The 19,641-nt window shown below is 27.8% G+C and overlaps 3 protein-coding genes across 5 annotated transcripts; 1 reads left to right on the plus strand and 2 right to left on the minus strand.

The window, feature by feature from the left end:
• Nucleotides 1-115: 115 nt before the first annotated feature.
• LOC113549978 (ras-related protein Rab-21) lies at nucleotides 116-2,692 on the minus strand. Of its 2 annotated transcripts, none has more exons than XM_026951532.1 (5): nucleotides 2,381-2,692; nucleotides 1,902-2,226; nucleotides 1,617-1,784; nucleotides 559-677; nucleotides 116-494 (listed from the first exon to the last, which is right to left on the minus strand). In XM_026951532.1, exons 2-5 carry the CDS (start codon nucleotides 2,061-2,063, stop codon nucleotides 260-262), a joined length of 684 nt encoding a protein of 227 aa, XP_026807333.1. In that variant the 5' UTR covers nucleotides 2,064-2,226; nucleotides 2,381-2,692; the 3' UTR covers nucleotides 116-259. The 2 variants fall into 2 exon arrangements, with proteins under 2 accessions (XP_026807333.1, XP_026807334.1); XM_026951533.1 differs by having other exon boundaries at nucleotides 2,377-2,692.
• A 536-nt stretch (nucleotides 2,693-3,228) lies between these two features.
• LOC113549977 (HBS1-like protein) lies at nucleotides 3,229-8,942 on the plus strand. 2 transcript variants are annotated; one of them, XM_026951531.1, is made up of 12 exons: nucleotides 3,229-3,244; nucleotides 4,773-4,948; nucleotides 5,551-5,619; nucleotides 5,685-5,879; nucleotides 5,969-6,097; nucleotides 6,525-6,672; nucleotides 6,749-6,982; nucleotides 7,051-7,163; nucleotides 7,749-7,865; nucleotides 7,926-8,159; nucleotides 8,226-8,399; nucleotides 8,464-8,942. In XM_026951531.1, the coding sequence occupies exons 2-12, from the start codon at nucleotides 4,906-4,908 to the stop codon at nucleotides 8,925-8,927; spliced, it is 1,920 nt and encodes a 639-aa protein (XP_026807332.1). In that variant the 5' UTR covers nucleotides 3,229-3,244; nucleotides 4,773-4,905; the 3' UTR covers nucleotides 8,928-8,942. The 2 variants fall into 2 exon arrangements, with proteins under 2 accessions (XP_026807332.1, XP_026807331.1); XM_026951530.1 differs by lacking the exon at nucleotides 3,229-3,244 and adding an exon at nucleotides 4,544-4,562.
• A 490-nt stretch (nucleotides 8,943-9,432) lies between these two features.
• On the minus strand, nucleotides 9,433-17,635 carry LOC113549976 (mediator of RNA polymerase II transcription subunit 23). The gene is made up of 21 exons (XM_026951529.1): nucleotides 17,576-17,635; nucleotides 16,600-16,844; nucleotides 16,392-16,524; nucleotides 16,143-16,325; nucleotides 15,788-16,075; nucleotides 15,196-15,399; nucleotides 15,030-15,116; nucleotides 14,761-14,963; nucleotides 14,181-14,698; nucleotides 13,574-13,748; nucleotides 13,164-13,494; nucleotides 12,950-13,104; nucleotides 12,248-12,428; nucleotides 12,029-12,171; nucleotides 11,836-11,962; nucleotides 11,646-11,745; nucleotides 10,943-11,230; nucleotides 10,525-10,684; nucleotides 10,179-10,463; nucleotides 9,899-10,108; nucleotides 9,433-9,794 (listed from the first exon to the last, which is right to left on the minus strand). Exons 1-21 carry the CDS (start codon nucleotides 17,633-17,635, stop codon nucleotides 9,563-9,565), a joined length of 4,308 nt encoding a protein of 1,435 aa, XP_026807330.1. The 3' UTR covers nucleotides 9,433-9,562.
• Nucleotides 17,636-19,641: the final 2,006 nt, after the last annotated feature.

Genomic DNA, 19,641 nt, shown 5'->3' on the forward strand with positions numbered 1-19,641 from the left:
TGAACGATAGTGTTTTAATAATTATGTACTACATTTATCCTACAACTTAAAATATAAATACTTTAATCAGTGATTTATAAAATCAACTTAAAATAAATAAATCATTAATAAGCAATTAAACTAATATAAAAATATAATTTTTTTAAAAAGTTAAAAATATCACGAACAAAACTGTTTCTCAAAAAAATTATAAATATATAATAATAAACATGAAATTTGGTATCTTTAAACCATATTTAAAAAGGTGAAAAGTAATGAATTAACTACTACAACACCAACGTGACGATTCTTTAGATGACACATCATCTTCATCATCAATTATTATTGTTCTTCTTCTTGTGCTTCCTGACCGATTTAATGTGACTAAATTATCAGCAATTTGTTTATCAGCCTTTTCAATCATCATACGACACAGACTTAAAAATATTTCTTCAATGCCTGAATTCATTTTGGCTGACGTATGAAAATGTACAGCACCCACTGAACTAGCGTAGCTAAAAATTACATAATTTAAATTAATTTCTTTTATCAAGTTTTTAAAATGTTCATAATTATTACTTTTCTGCGTCTTCTACTGAAACTGTACGATCTTTTTCTAAATCAATTTTGTTTCCAGCAATAACAAGGCAAATTTCACTTCCCAACATCTTTTTTAATTCTTTAATCCAATTTTTTACCTAAAAACCATATACACTAGTTTAAATAATGCATTAGCAGTTAATAATATATAATTATTACATGAAAATATATTTACACCTATAGTTTTTTATTTCTGTAAATATATATTGTAATGAAATTATTTTTTCATAATATGCAAAGTAATATTTATAATTTATAATTATTAATTTAAAAGTACAAATGTATAAATCATGATTTTATTTCACTGGTTTAAATTTCAAATTATGAGTTTTTTTTTTTTTAATATGTGATCATTTAACAGTAAAGCAATTTAAATTTAAAATCTAATGAAACTACAATATTATACAACAGCAGACAGATAGGTTCCCTACCTACTATTTATAGTATATTTCATAATCACAAATAGTAAATTTTGTGCTATATTAAATTAATAATAAATATGAAGATATTAAAAATGTACCTATGATTTAAAATAAATAAAACAATAACAAGGTGTAAGAAGTTAAATATTATATGTATTGTAATACTGTCAAGGTTAGATTACTGAATTTATTTTTATTTGTTTCCTGAATTGATGGTTGTTAGTATTGTTATTTAACAAAATTTTACACTTGACAATTTCATGAAGTGGATTTTATGTCATAAAATTGTGGGATAATGATAACATAATTTGATAATAGCTTAAATAGCTTATTAGTTATTATAATAAATATTTATTAATGACAGATTAAAATGTGCAAAATAAAAGTCATTACCTAATCAAGGAAAAAATATTACAACGATTTTTCGCCAATTATTTAAGAGTCTTAATTTTCAGGCTTTTTTAGAAACTACCTATTCTTGTTGCTATGCAATTATCTATCTTTCAAATATTAATGAGATATTATACAACTTATAATACATTCCAGAGTATTTAATTATTCATGTTAGAGATAATATCTATAGCACTTGAATAAAAAGTGATGATTATATATTACTTTTTGGAAAGAATCTTCATCAGTGATGTCGTAAACCAGTATTGCACCATTGGACATTCGGTAGTAAATCGGTCCCAAGGCATGGAACCTCTCTTGTCCGGCTGTATCCCATATCGACAAGTTTATTCTCCGTCCATTGAGGTTGAGTTTTTTCTTGACAAAAGACGCCTGTATCGACCAGTGAACATAGTTACACACAAGAACCCCAAGCAATTATATTATAACAACATTTCTGCCATGTGAGACTAATGAACTAATGTACAATCAGCGACCATTGAGCCCTACCTGTAACGTGCTAACATGTTTGTCATTAAATTTGTCTTCAGTGTACCGGAGCACCAGTGACGTTTTGCCCACACACCCTTCGCCCAATAGAACCACTTTGAAGCTCTGTGCGGTCGTCCTGCTGCTAGTCGAGGATAGACCGTCAGCCGACTCGTCCATCATAGAGATGCTGTAAGTCTTGTTTCTGGTAGTATGTGTTACATTTGTGCGCACAAAACACTCGAGCGCGGGCACACACACAACTTATAGTTAGGTGTCACTCGAAGAAGGCGGCAGTGGTGTCCGATTACGATATTATATCATCAATAATATTATTGTTATATAACTAAAAAAAAAAAAAATACATAATTTACACCCATTCAAGTGACAAGAAGACAGTGTGTGGTACACAAGCAAGAGAATGTAATCATTGCTGCTGTGTAGGTAGTCGGTGTCGACGATTATTGTTAATATTTATTAGCGTTTTCGACGGTACCTACTTTACTCGTCAAGAGACGGCGGTCGCACAAGGATACAAGTTGCAGGTAAACCGTTCGTATATGGCCGTATAATGACTAATGAAAGACAATGTTTTAAATTAAATGCGTGGTATGTGAATGCAAGCAGCACGCGCTATCGACGTGAATAAGTACCTACGCCACAAAAGTGTCGAACATTGACAATTTGAAAAGTGAGAACTGAGAAGCGTACACCGATCGGCGATTAATAATTATATTTTAATATTATTATAATTATTAATATAAACAATATCAATTATCACTACGACTTATAGCTTATATTATTATTAAATATCTATATAATATATTGTGTTTATAAGTAAAAAGTGTACTATCAGTGCGCCCACAGACACTTGTCATTGTATTATTACTATTATTATCATGATGTTGTGCCCAGACAGCTGCTGCTGCAAAGTGCAGAACGCAGGTACTCTTCACGGCCAAATAATAATGTTATTTAATATTTAGCAATTTAGGTACTCAATAGTCAATAATAGTCTGTGCAGTAGTAGCTTGATCGCCCATCGGTTGTCATTGACAAAGTGACAATTTGTCTCTATTGTCAGTGTGGTCGCCGTCTTGGTGTCGTAGAATACTGAAAATCTGGACAGTCGTCATTAAAAAATAATTATAATAATAATAACACAGTCTGTGATAATAATATTCAAAAATCATGATCACAGACATATTATTATCTAATTGGATCACAATCTTCTGTTGGTACTATAAAATAATTTTTCCAAAGTTAATTTGTTTAAATTAAATTATTATTTAAAATCGTACCTACATATGCTTACAAAAATATTTGTTCAACAATCTATTTGTGCTAATAGCCAATAGATGAAGGTATTATTTATTTATTAAAATTAATAATATAATATAATTAATATTAGTTATGAATATTTAAAATTTTTAATGGGAACCAATATGAAATTTATTTGATATCTAATATTTAAAATAATTTATTAATATAATTAATGCTGTTGAAATGTTGGTCAATTACTCCGCTCATCAAATCTTTACGTTATTAAAACGGTAATCAGAATAAAAATCCCCGAAATAAAAGTTTACGTTTTATATTTACGTTTATATTTCAGCGATAGGTACTTATACTATATAGGTATTATAGCTAAAGTGTATAAGATATAAAAACTTCAAATGTCACCTATTGACGTGTAGTGTATTGTGTTTATGAATTTTATATTTTATTTTATTAAAACCTATATGTTTTTAATTAATTATAAATAATTTTGTAATTAGCGTTTATAAAATATTTATTTTATAATTTTCACGTGATTGTAATATTGAAGTCTAGGGATTTTGTATCCCACGGTCGGGAATTTTTTTTGTAAAAATGAATTCAAAATACATGTTGTTATCAAAAAAAGTAAAAACCTTAAAAGAATTTACATAATAAAAATAAAAAACTTGCATACAAAATATTTTTTATACCCAACTAAAATTAATTAAAATATATATCTTCAAAAACGTTATAATTTTATGAAATAATGAGCATTTTATGTTAAATAAATCATCCCGTATACCCAAGAAACTAATGTAAATTAATTTAATTTTTTTAATTTACAATTTATTAAATTCACTCTAATATTAAAATCAAGAAAACATTTGTAAAATATATCTTCATACCAATATGAATTAGTATGATTATCAGATGGCGTCAAAATTTTTTTAGATCCATTATTCCACTGATACTTGTAAATTCACTAAATTGTTATAATGCAGTGCACGAGTGCGCCTTATACTAGGTACTGATAAATAAAATTAATAGATTTCAAAAAGTAAGCATTTTAAGTTTTAACTTTCGTGGACGGCTTAAGATATACATAAGTATATCGTATATCTTTAATCGTGCTTTCGTGTAAACACAAAAATATTAAATTAATAAGTATTAAATAGATATAAATAGGTATCATATTTTGTTTTTTCAGAAAAGGGGTTAATATAGGCAATTTTATACTCAGATTCCGAATAATTTTTTCGTGCGGAGATCCATTTGTGAAAGAATCTTTTTAGTTTTACTCTGCACATTTTTTTGTAAGCTATAACCATGAAGGCTGGAGTATGGCTATAACAGTATAATCTACTATTATCTGTGTTATTATTGTGGCTGTTAACAGTGTTGTTGTAGCAGTTGTAGGCACAGGTATATATATATATATGCATGCGTTTGCGTGTGTGTGTGTGTGTGTGTGTTTATAGAATTGTAGTCTAACGCTTTTATCTGATAACACAATCAAATTCAGCCTTTGAACGGAGTCTGCGAAATCGAAACACTACAGGGCTGCTACTTATCCTATTTCCTATCATATCAAATAAACTTAGCATAAAATAAGACATTTTTTTTAAATGCTAGTCTGTTTGGTGACGACAACGATTACTAGCACTACAAAACATAACGGGTATCACGTACGCAGAGCAAAAATCTAGTGTACGACGCGGTCACGGGTCAAAAGTACTGAGTGTGGTGTCGTTTGCAGACTACTAAAATGGCTCGCCACAGGAACATAAGGACCACGCAATATTCTGATGGTAAACTTTCTTTTGATAGTGGCCGATGTCAGATTTGTTATTCCCAGGAACTTAGTGTTCATTTGCAGTCATTCGACAAGTCTGAATTATTTTGTAATTTTTTTTCAAGAAAAACCCTTGAGGCCATTTACTCTACGAGCTCATCATTATTTTTATTTAAAAATATCAACTTGTTCAAACAGTTTTGCTCATATATTTGAGAAATCTTGTATAGGCCTATATATTTCACAATGTATGTATCACTCTAAAACAAAAAAAGGATTTCAATTTATGTACTTAAGAAGTTTATTTCTTACATTAATATTCTGAGAGTTCTGGTAGTATGCTGTTAAATGAATGTACTAAGTTGCCAAGGATTAAAAGTACTTGTGATATTTTATTTTGATATATGCATTGTATTTAATTTATTTATATTCTTCATTAATTTTTTGAAAAACAGAAAATAATAGAAAATTCTTAAAGTAATATATTTTTATAAAATAATTCATTTTTCAAATAATATTTTTTATTATTCTCTATTAGATTATAATAATATATAATGATGAATGTATCTCTTGATTATAGAAAAATATTTTAGTACTTATCCATGTGAATATTTCCAGATGAATATTATGATGATGATGATTATTATTCAAATTCATTTGAAGATGACTGTATTTCTCCAAGTGATGGTAAATATTAATCATATTTCATACATTTATTCTCTAGTTCTTATTTATTTTAAACAATATTTTAGCAATGTATTTAATTAATCATAAATCCAAATTTGAATCGGATCAAGACTTAACTGATGCCAAAGTAAATTCATGTTTACAAAGAATAACAGAAGTTTTGGGCTTTGAACTTGCCAAAGATGTTGTAGCAGGACATTTGATTAACAATGAATTTGATATTGATAAAACCGTTGATCAAATAATTAATTCAAAAATTGGTAAATTAAAAAAAATACATTTATATTTATTATTCAATTTGAACATTCATTAAATTATTTGTATTTTTATTGTACAATAAATCATGAAGGTGCTACAAAAGTAAAGGATCAACAACCAGCTGAAGGAAGGTTAAGTAGGCCTCCTTCTGTAGTTATTGCTTCTTCGTCAAAAAATAAAGATAACATTATCGTTGGTTTTGGAAATACATCCATTTCAGGTATATCATACATATTTTAATATTCATATAATATAATATAGTAGAGCATTGGAATTTATATGTATTTGCTGCATTACAAAAGTAATTCATTTTAAATACACTTTAACTACATTAAACATATTTTAGTCTTTCACACAAAATATTATACTTAATCATATACATGTTATATGTAGTCATAGGACTTTGATTTCAATAATAAGTGCGTTGTTTTGGGATTGCTCTAGATTTATTCATTTCAAGTATATAATCATTTTGTGTAACAAATACTAATAAGTAATAATGTAAAAATGTATGTGTGATATATTTGTAATTTTAAATGTTTTTATAAGTAAATTTGTTATTAATTTGTTTGCATATTTTCATAATAATATAATGTATCAAACTATCAAATTTATATTATTAAAACAATTTATAATATTACTTTCAGGTTCAAAAAATAAAAACTTAATTGCCACACCTAAACAAACACCTTTTAGTACACCTATATGTTCACCTGCGGCCACACCTCGCAATCGATCTCCTCAAAATGCTCGTTTAGGATCACCACGTGTAGATCGCAAATTAAATTCGCCCAAGTATTAATTTACAAATAGTTTAATATGATTGTATTGTGTAATTTATATATATATATATATAATTAATTTTTAATAGGAGTAACAAAGTTAGAGATGATCAAGGATTATTAACATCCATTCACAAGGATCAACTTTATTTAATTATAATAGGTCATGTGGATGCAGGAAAAAGCACTTTAATGGGACACTTACTATATAAATTAGGACATGTACAGCAAAGAACCATACAAAAATATGAGCATGAAAGTAAAAAGTTAGGCAAACAGAGTTTTGTCTTTGCTTGGGTATTAGATGAAACTGCTGAAGAGAGGTAAATATTAATTTTATGTATAATATATTATATGATATTTTATTTTTATAATATATTTGTAAAAATAGAAATCGTGGTATTACAATGGACGTAGGTCATTTAAAGTTTGAAACAAAAACTAAAGATGTCACTTTATTAGATGCGCCTGGTCATAAAGATTTTATACCAAATATGATTACAGGTAAAAAATGAATTAAATTCATTAATATACAAGTTAGGATCGTTTAAATTACTTATTAATATGCACTTATATCACTTTGTATAATATATGGGATAACATTTTTAAATGTAATATGTCATTGTCTATCTGTAGAAAAATTGGTACCTAAGTTAAGAATTACAATTCTGAATAATTACTAATTGTCCCAAGTAATTTTTGAATTGGATATCCATACAAAATGATTAATGATTTTTTTATCTGTATTCAAAGGGATTTCATATGATTGTCATTGAACAAAAATGACAAATAATATAAATTTGAATGCCAAAAGTAAATATTTAAATATTTAAAACTAATTACAAGATCTAAAAACCACTCTCTTTGCTTTTCCTTTTGATAGTTTTACTGATTAAATGTTAAACAAATATGGCTTAAACTCTTTAACTTATCCTTATTATCAATTGTAAAAAATATATTTTAAAATGATTACTGTTTCTCGACATTGACTATATTAATTAGATTAAGTACCTACTTAATAATAATAATAAAATAAAAAGTATCCCAATTTCTTTTTAAAACTGTTTCATTTATACAATGATTTTACAGGTGCTTCTCAAGCTGATGCAACTATTTTAGTCGTAGATGCTACTAAAGGAGAATTTGAAACCGGATTTGATAGTGGAGGACAAACACGAGAACATGCCCTCCTAATACGGTCTCTAGGTAAATAACAAGAAACTTATTTTGCATAGGAAAATATAAAATGTTTTTTTTTATTCTCAGGAATAACTCAACTTGGAGTTGCTGTAAACAAAATGGATACTGTCAACTGGTCTGAAGAACGATTTGAGGAGATCAAAACAAAACTTGGACTGTTCTTAAAACAAGCTGGTTACAAAGAATCTGATGTTACGTTTGTACCATGCTCTGGATTAAGTGGTGAAAATCTTGCCACAAAAGCAAATGAATCACTATTAACCAATTGGTATAATGGTCCTTGCTTGATGGATGTTATTGGTTGGTAACCAAATAAATTATAAATATTTCAAAACAGAATTAAATTTTAAATTTTTTTGTTTTTAGATTCATTTAAACCACCAGAGAGAGCAATTTCTAAACCATTGAGATTATGTATAAGTGATGTTTTCAAAAGTTCAGGATCAGGATTTTCAATTGTTGGACGAGTTGAAACAGGGCAGCTTAGAGTTGGTGATAAAGTTTTGGTACAACCACAGGGGGAAGTTGCCCAAATTAAAAGTGAGTCTTTTTCTTATTTTGTTAGATAAGAAAAAAAATATATTATCAATATTATGTTTAATAGGTATTGAAATAGATGAATTGCCACAGCCAATTGGATTAGCTGGTGACTTTATTAGTGTTTCACTTACTGGTTATGATGCACAAACTATTTATTCTGGTTGTGTTTTAAGTGACATTTCGCTTCCAATACCAGTAACATCAGTATTAGAAGCACGAGTGGTTGTATTTAATGTAGACTTTCCTATTGTACGTGGGCATCAGGTTGTATTGCACTATCAAAGTTCGTCCGAATCAGCAGTTGTCAGTAGACTTTTAGCTGAATTAAATAAAAGTACTGGTGAAGTCATCAAGAAAAATCCTCGAATGATAAAGAAAAATACCCATGCTCTTATCAAAATAAATTTATCAAGACCAATTTGTGTCGAGGTATATTCAGACATCAGACAATTGGGTAGAGTAATGTTACGATCTGGTGGTACTACTATAGCAGCTGGTCTTGTTACTAAAGTCAATTTTAATAAATAAATAAAAATATATATTTTGAAAAATTAATTGTTTCATTCTACCTATTAATTTCTAAATTATGAAATAGTCGGTCAATATTTTTTTAACCATTAAGTTCTAGTAATACAGAATGATTTAATTAAATAAAAAAATATTTGAATTGAAAATCATCAAACATTATACATCATTTTAGAAACTAATGCCAAGTTATATAATCATTAAACATTAAAAGAATCAATAATTTATGGTCCCTTAAAAGTAATTTAGTAGGCTATAATTGCTCTACTAAACTTTATTTAACCATTAAATTAATTTATTTTGTATACAACTTGACATTAGAGTAACAAACTTTTTGATTAATTTGGCTTCAGTCTTATGACATCAAATTTTGGATATTACTCGGGATAAACATATTAAATATAATTTTAACCGTAAGGTAAAAAAATTATACATACTTATATTTTTTAATTACATTAATTATAAAAGAATCTTTATTTTTATAAAATATATAATTTCCCTATAATTATCATAAGATCAGGTTTTTTAATTTATCTATTTTGATAAAATTAGAAAAGAACTATAAATGCATTGTAATGTATAAATTATTTATAATATGATACATTTATAAAAAGTAATTGTTTAATAAGTTTAACCAATTACTGTGGTACTGATGCAGTGTTAGTATTTTGAGGTGTTGCTGTGCCATTTGTACCATTTGTGATCACAACTACAGGATCTGCACTTGGTTGATTCATTGCTTCGACTTCTGCTAAACTTAATTGTGTAATAAACCTTAATTTCTTTTGTAAGGGAAGTCTAAGACGGTACACAATTCCTTCTACTTCAGACTTCATTAAATTGCCCACATATTGATATTTTATGTGATATCTACATTTATTTAATAAGGAAACTTACAATTTTTAAATTGCAGAGTATTTAAGCTGAAAAAATAAAAAATGTTTATGCAAGAAATTAAAAAAATAAAAGGATACAATAGATCACAAATTGGGTCCATGTAACGTAGAGTCTGAACATGTTTGTCCATTCTTTCCAAAGCATTAAATAGTTCGACAGTGATGTCTACTATCGATGGTGATGTCTTATCGAGATTATAACGAGATAAGAATGGCGCAACCAAATGACATAAAAATATAAATTGTTCTTCGCTGTACACAGACGGGCCAAGTTTTTCTTTTACAAACCTATATAATAAGTCAGATACTTAGTGAATTACATTTGCATAACAATAATTAGACTATAGTTTTGACTAACGGTGGTATAGAAGCAATGTGTCCAACACCAGCATGATGCCATGTAGCATGTGCCAAGGCTAACATGTATATAAATCGGTTGTCTAGCATACATCCATGAGCCAGTTCAAAATTAAATAATTGGAATGGTGTATGCGTATACTGCCATGTGGTCAAACCAGGACTTTGCATCATTTGCATGATTCGATCTTGTAATGTCACCCAGAATGGTTCTGGCATGGCAGACATTATAAGGCCAATACTGTTTATCCAACAGTGTATTTCATGGGATGGGATTTCAGTATATCTATTCACAAATGTTACAATTATTAGTATTACTAGATTTAATTATTAATATTAAAAATTACCTTTGCATCACGACATCAAGTAAAGAATTAGCCACCGAAGCTGGAGTTAATGGTAAAGCCATGAGTTCTGCGCATGTCATGTATAGTGCGTAAACAGCAGGATTGGGGAATTCATTAAATCTCCAGTCTATGTTTGGAAATTTCACATTCCCGTTCATAGCTTTAGAAAAAGTCAAGGAAAATTAATAATAATAAGCCAAGGACAGTAAATTGTCCAAAAATAAATGTATGGGTTTGTATAAAGGTTTTTATACAAAAAAATACTATTAGTTTTAAAAATACTATTTAGTTATAACAATCAACATTTTAAAACAAAATTGTTATTATTGACACACCATAAAAAATATTATTTAAAATGCTCAATTTATGAACTAAAATTTTTGAAATTATATTTAAGCATTTGCAAACAAAAGGATACTGTCTGTAATTCGTTTGACCAGCATAACATAATATTCGAGATCAGGTACCCATATAGGAGCTGAAGGAGTAACTGTAACATCAGTGCTAGTACCCATTGAATTGGCATTTGTGGATGTTGGTGTTTGTATGTTATATCTTTGATACGCTTCAGATAGTGTCCAGCAACCACGTGTTTCACAAAGTGATCCAAGCACCGCGTACACTAGTTTACGTTTTAATGATGGCCGATCACGTAATTTGGATTCATAGTAATGCAAAGTATTATATAAATACGTTACGGGACGATCTAAATAAATAATTAGAGTAATAAACGTATTATATATTATGCATTTATAATATTTATATAGAAATCTAATCATACGGGATGGAAAATAAAGTATTCAGTACAGAGTTATAATATAAATTGATCTACAACTTTACTTTAACACTTGATGGTGTTATATGACCAATAATTTTAAACTAATACTGCATAATAAAAAGTAAATCAATTTATATTGTATTTTTATAACAATTAAATAAATAACTATGAATATTAAACTATAATAAAATTATAATTCATAAGGTTTTTGTTATTTAATACAACAATGTATTAAACACCACAACTGGTGTTGAATGTATTTTTAATCTTGTATGAACATTGAATACATTTTTTCCATCTTGTATATGATAAATAATAAAACTTAAAAATATATATTAGATACCATGGAACTTATACAAGCATCCCAAATGATCCAAGAGTGTTTCTAATGATTTAGTTACTGGTGGTAATTCAAGGTATCTATGAATAACTATGTCGAAAACCTAAGGTAAAATAATAGTAGTAATATTATTAAACATTATTTTAAATATTATAGATAATTTTACTGTTGACATATATTTATTTTAATATACCGGTAAAAATCTAAGGCAAACATTTCCAAAATACACAGGCAAGGGCTGATAAGATGCAGGATCCAAAATTCCTTCAGGGGCAAATTTTTCAGGATATTTTCTATGAAATGCTAAATGTTTATCATGCCTATAGAACAGTAATTAATAATTAAACTTTACACAAATACATAATTATTATTTGAAATGTTATTACCAATTAGATTGTTTCCAGTGTTCAGGTGAATTTTCTTTAACAAATTCACACACTCGAGCTCTGAATTCGGCACCTTTAAATAAGAGTAACTGTATAATAAAAAAACACACTTGAGCTTCACTGCCCTCTTGAGTACGAAGTGCCTGCAATTTATCAAATAATTAGAATATTTAATAAACTTATGAGTGAATTGTTCTTTGTTTTTTTTTTTTAACTTACAAGGCAAAGAACAAGGCGATCAATTGTAACAATGTTGTACTTCCAAATCATGCTATTGATAGCATCAACACATTTGTTAACATGTTGGCCTTCTTCTGACACAGCAAATTTGAATACCAAATAATCACAAAACTTGCGAAGATGTGCAGATAAAGCTCGAGCACCGATTCGCTCCAATATCCTAAATATGATATACAATAATCATTTTTGGTAGAGTAAATGAGAATACCTAAGCTTAGTAATGAATAATGATAATTATGATTTATGAGGAATAAATAATGAAAATGATGGTGTAACTCAGTATATGTAACAGAACATAGGATATTAAGAACTAGGATAGAGTTATAAGAGTAGAAAAATTAATGAGTAATAAAATTTACATTTTTAAACACATTTACAACTATGAGACAATTATACTCTAATCTCTAAAGAAAACCTCATATCAAGTATATTTGACATAGAGTTCTTTCACTTATATACAGAATTATTTGACTTTAGTTTATTCTAATAAATATATTATGATAACATGATTATTTTAAACATCTTTGCGTATTAATTAGTATACTTTGTTTTAAAATCTGACAAACAGATGGTAATATTATTTATTGTAAGCACATATATTTATTTATTTAAATTTTAAAATTATAAAATGAAAATATTTATTTCATCCACTAAGTAATATATATATTTCATCAAACTTACTTATAAGCAATTGGATTGATTCTGTCGGTCTCTATTATCATTTTCCACAGAAGACATAAGAACAACGGATGAGCAGTAGGTACAGAAAAATGTGCAATGATATCATTTTCATTAGTCATTGATGCCCAATTCCGATACTCTTCTTCAACTGCTTTCTAAAAATAAATATTTATTTTTATATCTTAATAATTTACAGTAATTTGAATTGACATACTTTTAGTTGCTGTTTATTTTCTTTAGTAATCGGATTATGGACAAAGAAATCTGCAAGTGCAGGAGGAAAACATTGTAATGTATGTGGAGCCCAAGTATGTGGTGTATTGGCCATAATTGTAGTCAATAACTCTTTGCACCAAGATCCTTCTTGACTAGCTGATGTGCCTGTAATATGCATGGATCTAGCTAATGTTAAGACAAGTGCACGGTTGAGTTCTTCACATTCTGCTGATACCAAAGTTTTAGGTTCACTTAAAAATCGAGATAATTGTGGTTGCACTTCATTGCTCCCAAGACCAGTAATCAGTCTTAATGCAGTGCTTTCCACACTAAATATAAATATGTAATATATTAGCTATCAATAAATATATTATATATATATACTAAATAACTAGTGAAAATTCTTACCACAAATGGAGTTGAGTTTGATTAGTTTGAGGCACTGCAGCCAAACTGTGTAAATGAGAAAGAAGCTGAACTCTATAATGTGGCTGAATATGATGCATTCTATAACTGAACATTTCTAATAGAGTGTATAGAATTCCCCATGCATGAGATTTAAAAACAGTAGGTAATACTTGACCTGCAATAAACATTTAATAAAAATAATGAAATCATTATAATTATAACATATAACCAGTGTTCAAATTTTGGAGGTGGGCAGGAGAACGTAGCTTTACTAATTTTTTTTTTTTTTTGTACCCTAACTATATTTTAACATATATCTCCCCCCCTTGGGTCTGTGTTAAGTAATTATGCACTTGGAACCCAGTTTTTAAATCATTAAATTGAGCTTCTCTACTTAATTTTCCCAATTCAAGCACTGTTTATAACATAATACTATACTGTTTTTCTGAGAATTATATAAAAAAAATTATATATATATATAATAATTTTATTAAATTATTTAAATATTGTAACAATCACTATATAACAATGTTTAATTATATGACGATATGTCATTAGTTATTTATAACTATTTATTTTAATTTATCTCAATCAAATATTTACTAACTTATAAATCCTTTGATTCCCAATGATTCTATTTCAGTGTAAACCAAAAGTCTACTGTATGTTTCGGCGAGCGCAGGTGCCAGTGCTAAATTAGATTTAGACTGTGCCAATTTCAGTACATGAGTCACTATACTATGAATTAAACTCATTTTTGCATGAATTGTCAATGAATCTAAAACAGCCATACTAAGTGGTGTGGTCGGACCCATGGCATTAGAAGAAGAGGCATTTCCACTAATTGGACTAGTAGTACCACCAGAACCAGGTACCGCAGCTACTGGAGATGTACCACCTACTGCAGGTGTTATTACTGGCGACTGTGTTGATTGTTGTGTGTTGGATGTTACACCAGATATACCTCGATTATTACTACTCCCTAACACAGCATCTACAAGAGCTGCCATTGGACGGGATAAACATTCATTATTTGTAGAAAATGCATTACATAATAATGGTACACGGTAATCAGTACCCATACACAAAGCACTATTTGAAGGCTGTACTAGCATCTGTAAATAACTGAAAAAAATATAATGATATAGTTAAAATGTTAACAACATAATTTTACTAGTGCATCTTACTCATGATGTGCTTTTAAAGCTAATGGTATTTGTCTATGGAATTTAATATTGTCCATAAGAGCTTTACGTAATAAATGAATCCAAATGCAAGTAATAGCCATTTGATGTGTGCAAAGTGCATTACTAGTATCAGGAACAGGTAATGGTTCTTTTTCAGGATACAATAAGTCGTATAGTTTTAATACTGGCAAAATATTTTCAAGCTAAAATAAATAAAACCATCTATATATATATAATATTCTATACTATTTATAATAATAAATACTTACTGAATTTCTTTGAATACTTCCTGATATGTATTGTAGAAGTACCCACATCAAACGATCTCTCGATCTGTGTAAATCTTTTTTTAATAACTGTAATTAAAATTTAAAATAGTTAAAAAAAAACTACACACGATAAAATTTAAATTTAGAAGAAAAAATATTTTTATACTTTTTCATGAAGAGCATTGACAACATTTGGGAACACAGCAAATTGGAATAATATAAAATAGATTAATTGACTTGAAATATGTAACCATAGCCAATGGTTTTCTTCCGGATCGGCACCTTCTGTTACTTCTTTATCACTTTTTTCCATCGATCTAATTATTAATTCTACCAACTGTTCTTCTAATACAATACACCTTTGTTTATTCTAAAAAAGATTTATGTACTGAATAAAATTATATTGGGATGAAAGAAATAACATAGTTGATGAAATAAAGGTTTTTTTTTAATCTATGATTACTGTCTATACAATATTTGAATTGAAAGCTATTTACTATTAAGAATAATATAGTCTTAAATTTAGTATGATGTTATTGATACTATTAATGCTATAATAATATGCACAGCTAAAGAATTAATTGAATCAGATTGAAAATGTTTCATGTATAAATCTATTTAAATCAAAATTGATGATTTCCATTTGTCCAGAATGTACAAATAGTTTCATCACACAGCTATCATAAGATTTTAATTTAAAAAAAAAAAAACCATAAAATAATTAATTAAATATAACAAATATGATCTTAATGATTTACCATTTTCTGTAGACCAAGCATGGAACAAACCATATCTCTAGAATAAGGCTGCTCAAGGACATATCTTAATAGTTTTGTCTGTGGTTGCAATAGTTGTTTAGGGTATGGTATATTCCCTTTTAAAGTCAATTTTAATGTATTAGGATCTAACTTCCACGGGGTAATCAAGTGATCACCATAACCAGAATGTTCTACTACAGGTAACATGGAAGTATGACCAATCATTGTTGTGATTTGTGCAGCACCCCGAAAGCTCTCCACAAAATTTGATACCAAACAACCCAATTTCTAAAAACAAAAATAATTTATATGAGTAACACATACATAAATGTTAAATATAAAAAAGATAATTTACCCAATGTGGCCATCCCTTGTTTTCGCTGTATACTTTGAGTATTTCATTAATAACAAAATAACCAGGAAGCAGACAAGCCTCTCTATCAAATATATATCGAATGACTTCTTCAAGTGCAAGAAACTGAGGCAATATAGATGCTGGTATTGCTGTTGGCATTGCAACCACTTTATCAAAGCAACCCTAAATAATAATAAATACATGGCTATATTTAATAAATTCATTTAGTGTAATTTATATTATATTTACTTTCAATATTTCTCTAACTCCTTTATAGTCAACTGTAGCTAATATGCTTTTAATTATATGAAAACACTCTATCCAGAATTCAGAATTTGTATATACAAGGTATTCAGAATTAATTATACATTCACACATCAACCTATAATAAATAAAACAAAATATAAGTCTAATAAATCTATCTAAATTTAATTTTGAAAAATCAAAATTCTTTTACCTTGAAGAAACACCATGTTTTTGAACTAATTTTTGAAGCATATTTAGAAAAACTTTTTGGCGCACACTAACTGTTTGTGTAGAAGCAATTTTTAATATAATTTTAATACTCATGCTTAATTGTTCATCATTCAATCGGATTACTATATTTGTAAGCATCATAAATAACTTATCAATTTGTTCATTGTTCTTTAAAGAATCTCTTTGAATATATCCATTAAATGCTTCAACTAATTCATCAACTTTCTGAAATGATAAATATACCTTAAGTTATATAATTATATCATATAAATATAATTTTAACATTTATATACAACAAGGTGTATCTTTATTTAGATAGTAGATACATAAACCAAAATATATAAAAGTATTTTTCATGAATTTTTGTAAAAAAATATCCAGAATTTTCCAAAATTATTTAAATAAAAATAACTGTTATGTTTTATTGTTTTAGAATGGTGATTGGGGTGAATAATATATTAAATCGTTAACTAATACATTTAAACTTCTAAAATGAATAATGTATAAAACCATAATTGGAAATTTATGTTATTGACAAAATTATAGTATATTTAATGATTTATAAACACTATTTTAAATAAATGTTTATAAAACATAATTGTATTCAAGACATAATACACCCGCCATTGCCAAAATCATTTTTTTTAATATACAACCATATATTTCCTTTAAAACAATTGATAATTTCTAATTATCGCTAATGCTACAGCTAGAGAGTTTAAGAGGCTTAAACCTCTTCTCCCCACTATATCATTGAAATACAATTATAGTAAAGTGTTAATATTGTTCAGTGAAATGAAATGTTTTTGGTCATGATTGAACATCTATTGAAAAAACAATTCCTATTTTACTAGGCATTTTCAATCACACGTTTACATACTAAAATAATTGTCCGCTTTAACTAAGTTTCAATAGTGATATGTTAAATGCTATTACAAAACTATTGAATTTTTTACCGCTATTTCGTTGAGTATTTGATTGAGACCGGTTTCCGCCGTCACATTGTTGGTAGTCATTTTGCTATTTACCGTTATAATTTTTCGATCACAGAACACTAATCATTCTATCAAAAATTTTTCGGCATAGTTTAACAATTAAATAATAGACTGAAGATTCTCAGTTTTTACAATAATTTGATTATGCCTACACGATAATACATTATATTAAATGACAACATGATCATTATATTATTACAACAATTTTAGGGATTCAATAACACCGGTTATACTTTGAAATATAAATTACATTTGTTAATAACGCACGAATGTGTACACACTAGCTGCTGGTATCTACTATATACATATACTGTCTGTTACGATTTTTGCTTGGGTTGTTTACTTATGATAAAAGATAAGTGTTATCAATAGACAATAATGAATTTACATAATAAAAAACTTAGATAAATAAACATAATAATAATAGGCACGTGCCTAGGGCGCAACATCTTTCGGGGGCGCTGCAATTTTTCAGTTTATTTCTACTTTTATTCATATAATATATTAGTGTTGTAATGCCTTGGGGAGGAAAAATGGTAAGTCCGTCCCTACTGATATATATATAGATAATTAAAGACTATATTATGTGATATATAGATTTATAGAATATTTATAAATAAATAAATGTATAAATTATTATGTATCTATAATTTGGAGAAACATCTGCCGCCAAAATGCCATTTCTATGACGGCCACAGAATTACTATAAGTAAAAGAAAAGGTATTACTATTATTATTATATGATAAGTAAGAAGAACACAATTTATTATTAGTGATAATTATTTTAGATTCTGAGCGTAACGATGAGTGCAATGGATTTTGGACCAGTAGCGTAGGTGAAGGTGGGCCCAGGCACAGATTCAGAGCAAAAATCTAGGTAGGGCCCCAACAATATTTTATAGGTACTTTCATTTAGGTTATTCATAATTTAAAAATGTTGTCATGATAGTAGGTATAGGACATAGGTAATCAATGAAATAACATGTCTGGGTGGGCCTGGGCCCCTATGAACCCCTTGGATGGGCCATGGGTGATCCACCGGGATGTTTTAATCATGATTATAACATAGCTAATATTTTGTGGTGTATAACAACCTTTAAATATCCCCCTCCCTAGATTTGAGCTCCAGCAACACTACTGCTTTGGACATTACTTCAGCAACGAAATGTTTTTTTTATTAAAACGGTTATACTAAACTCATAGATCTTATACATTATACCCGCATGTGTTGTTCAGGCACGGCGGCAAGGTGGGGCTCTAGCCCCCCAGAAAACAGTTCAGCCCCCTTGCCGGCCTCCCACTGAAAAATATGTATGATATAATAAAGTTAAATTTTTTATATTATTAATTAAAAATTGAATTTATTATAAATTATAATAATTGAATATTAATGAAGTTTGAACAAATAACATCTTTGGTCTTTTTTATTATGGATTAACCTACTATAACATTGTCTAATAAGGAAATAATTTACTATAATTTAAAATAAGAATAAATCTTTTATTTATTTATTATTATCTTTATTGAGTACTAATTATTGGATGAAAATAAAAAAACAAATGTATCCCAAATAAAGTTGAGTCAAACAAATTCATCTGTTCATTACTAAACACAATTACTTTAATATATATTTATAAAATGTAAGTAAAAAAAACATAAATTCTTTCACAAAGGTATGTAATATAAATATTAAAGTAATAAAGAAATTATCATTTTTGTACATCATTATTAATATAGTTGTTGAAGGTCTGTGATTAAAAATATTCTTACATAAAATATATAAAAAATACTTGGCATTATTTTGAAAACATATTTAACTATTCAAAAGTTTGTACTATATAGCTAATAGCTATATTATGTTAAGTTATATGATACGAAAATATTTATATTTTATTTAAATAATTTCATTGATTGTTGAAAAAACCTTAGTCCATGTGAAAAAGTTATTTGCCCCACTCTGTCCCCCATGGAAAAAAAATTCTAGTGCCGTGCTTGGTGTTGTCTCTGCCTTACTAAATATGTAGATC

Source organism: Rhopalosiphum maidis, chromosome 1, assembly GCF_003676215.2.
Source record: "Rhopalosiphum maidis isolate BTI-1 chromosome 1, ASM367621v3, whole genome shotgun sequence".
In the NCBI taxonomy this organism is placed as follows: Eukaryota; Metazoa; Arthropoda; class Insecta; order Hemiptera; family Aphididae; genus Rhopalosiphum; species Rhopalosiphum maidis.